The sequence below is a fragment of the Fopius arisanus genome, unplaced genomic scaffold (genome assembly GCF_000806365.1).
Source record: "Fopius arisanus strain USDA-PBARC FA_bdor unplaced genomic scaffold, ASM80636v1 scaffold00159, whole genome shotgun sequence".
Lineage (NCBI taxonomy): Eukaryota > Metazoa > Arthropoda > Insecta > Hymenoptera > Braconidae > Fopius > Fopius arisanus.
The window spans coordinates 13,953-17,327 of NW_011887898.1; the positions used below are offsets into that span (position 1 = coordinate 13,953).

The following is a 3,375-nucleotide window of genomic DNA, read 5'->3' on the forward strand; positions in this document are numbered from 1 at the left end:
CTGCCGGGCAGTAGCTTAGACTCTACCTACACGACAACACCACACTACCCGAATGTATTCCCATTTATAAAATATATAAATTATGATTTGTTCGCTCCTAAAATACTAGAAAGAATATATATTAATGTATATAATTTCAAAATATCGCGGAAATATTAAATAGTATATGAGGAGAATCAATCGGCTACTGGAATTGCATCAATACGCATTTCTTAAACTAAATGAATAAATGTGAAAAAACTGACGTGATTGTGTAAAATAACGACGGAAAAAAAGTGAATTGCAAAGCCTAAAAATTTGAGTTTTATTTTTAATGTTGAAAAATACGCCATTTTGTGGTCTATTGTTGAGCCGACAAATCTGCGAATATTAAGTTGTTACGTCAGAAAAAAAATTAATAGAGCCATCATAATTTTGAAATAAATTTTCAATTAGTTGTAGTAGGGAAGAGCAAGAGGAAAGATTTTTTTTCTTTGGGATTTATTGGAACGGTGGTGGCTGTGGTAGACGAAAGTGCACCAACGGGAGACAACATTAGAAGAGAGAACCAGAGGGGAGCACTCATACTATTCCAACGATTGCTCCTCACTGTGACATTATTAAATGTGTGTGTGTTCATGAGGGAATTGGGGGAGAGGAGTGGTTTAGTTGTTGCCTTTCAACGTGAGATAGTTTTGCGAACACCAACGGGCAAACACCGGGGGATTAAAAAAATCTGAGCTTTGAACTTCCATCAGATGTGTAGATAAATAAATAAAAATTCATTATTGTAATTATTTATAAATTATTTTTGTAATAAAGAAAAAAACACAGGAAAAAGGATAAGAGGTTTATGGAGTTAATGAGTGATAACTTATGTTGGAGATTTTGAGTGATTTCGTGAAGTGTATTGAGTATTTTATTTTTTAAAATTTTCAGTGTTAGTTATAGTATTTTTCTAAGTGAAGTGAATTCAAGTTGTGAGAAAAATATTTCAAAGTGAAGACACACCCTTGAAGGATTTCACGTATCATTCCTTCCTTATCGCCCGATATCTGCATCCTCCCAGTGCTATAACCCTCCCCTTCTCCTCATCTTCGTCACTCACTTTATCCCATTCCGGGCGATCATCACGCCACAAGACTCTCCTCTACTGCAACGTGCGTTCCATTATTAAAAACTTTGAAAATCACAAAAACCCCGTGAAATATCATTTTTTACATGAAAAAATCCAACAGTGATCATCGAATGAAGCTCCACAAATCCAACAACAGTGAAGAACATCATAGTGATTATAAGTGCAGTGTTAAAAATCAAAAACCTTTCCGCCTCTAATCCCCACAAACATCAAATCAATTTATTGAACAATATCTTAAATTTATTTATCAGTAAATTTTTTCCATTAATTTTTATCACCTTTTTTTATTAACGCTTATAAAAATCAGATAAAAATTTCAAACATGTCGGTGAGAATGGAAAATGTCGCCGCACCGAGGAAACTCAACTACAAAATCATGGTGAGTGCAATCCTCTTCATGTAACATTAAACAATAAAAAATTGTAAAAAATAACTAGGTTGAAAATAATAACTGTTGAGAACAATTGAAAGATAAATATTGTCAGGCAAAATGGTTTGTCAATTCTTTTGGTGAATTTCACGGGCACGGGGTAAATGAGAAGAGACGTGCGAGTTTCGACGAGCGATAGATCGTTGGCAGCCGGCGTAGTTTGACAGCTTGCCGCGGGGTGTCCACAGTCCCACCCATTTACCTCTCCCTTCACTCCCTCTTCCCCCTCATTCTTATATTTCATATGCACATACCATACACCTTATAAAATTAAGGAAAAAGTCTATATTCAATATTGCCCCAGGCACTCACAAGCCATTCAAATAGGCTATTTCTTCTTCTTCAATTTTTGACACCTGTGATGGCAGGATGATGACAAGATGTTAGGCAAGCATGTTCTCTATTTACTTTTCATCCCTTATTCTTATCAATTTAACCAACAATTATTTTCATATATATCTGCATATAGTCCATCTGATTTTCATTCGTTCAAGGGAAGTCGCGGCAGAGGGGGTCATTTATTGACGAGGCTCGGATTAGGGGGAAGATACGTGGAGGATTGATCCAAAACGCTCGAGATGTGAGTGTCACGTGACCGTACAATTCACCGGGTATACTTTAGTTCGTTGACGTTTCAGCGTGTCTCATGTCTGTGAGAGAGGATCAGCCGAATGAATTTATATAGCGGTTAGGTGTACGGAAGGCTACGGGACAATTGATAATGATTTCATTATTTTTGCGACTAGATTCAAGAATTATCCGGCTGACTCATTGTTTTCAAATCCAAGGTATAAACAATGGACCTTTAGAAAAATATGGCAACACGATCTATGCATACCTCTGGAGTTACTAAAATTACCACCAATTATTAGAAAACGTTTTTTTTTTTGTGAATGATTTGGTGAGTCTAGATAAGGCTCTTGTGCATGATACCTTCCTGTGTTTCCCTATCATTTTCATTCCTATTTCTTTGTTCTTGAAGAGAGACGATGATACTGGGGGAATCCCCGACGACTTTATACTTGAAATACAAGTTATTGCCAAGATAAAATTTCATGAACAATTATAAGGATTGCTATTTATTATTTCTGTAGGACTGACAATGATTAAGGGGTGTTCTACCATATATCAGCAATGTAAATTTTGAATAAAAGTAAAATGGTTGGATGTGCATAAATGTGATCTTGTCATCGGATGAAAAAGAATTGATAAATTAAAACACAATTCCATTTAGAATATCACCATTTGGGGTATTCTAAAGCAGAGCATTGATAGATTTAATTTTTCATTGCAAAATTTCAATACGTAAAATGGTCTGAAACGTAGATGACATTTTCAGAAAATTTACACGTCTAAAATAGATGGCAGCCGAAGTTAAAAGGCTCATTTATTTCTTTTTTATTTTTTTCTTTACTTTGGTCATATATTGTTGAACAACGGATATACTTGGAAATGATTTCAATATTATGCCTATCTGAATAACATGAAAGACTCTCATTTAGATTATTTTATAAGTATATATAAAATAATAAATTCGCAAACAATGACTAAATGAATTAATTGATGAACACTAGCCATTTTATACACAATAAGATATTCCGCTGAATAACGTTTCTTCTCACTTAATTCTAAATCCATTAATTTCCAAAATATTCGCAAACAAATTTCCTCTTAATCATAATTTTTTTTACTCCTCTTCTTTCACCGCACGAGAAATGAATAAAATACAGAGCAATCTCTAATAAAATTTACCCTAATATTTAATAATAATGTAGCGTAGAGGTAGTTTAGAAATTTATACTAGAAAATGCAAGTGAAAAGAGCATAA

The 3,375-nt window shown here is 34.1% G+C and overlaps 1 protein-coding gene across 1 annotated transcript in view; it reads left to right on the plus strand.

The window, feature by feature from the left end:
- The first annotated feature begins 19 nt into the window (after window positions 1-19).
- The window catches only part of LOC105272299 (protein alan shepard-like), a 9,656-nt gene continuing 6,300 nt past the window's right edge, over window positions 20-3,375 (plus strand). Inside the window, exon 1 of the mRNA XM_011314368.1 lies at window positions 20-1,496. Coding sequence (XP_011312670.1) covers window positions 1,440-1,496 — 57 coding nt within the window. The 5' untranslated portion in view covers window positions 20-1,439. The remainder of the gene's footprint in view (window positions 1,497-3,375) is intronic.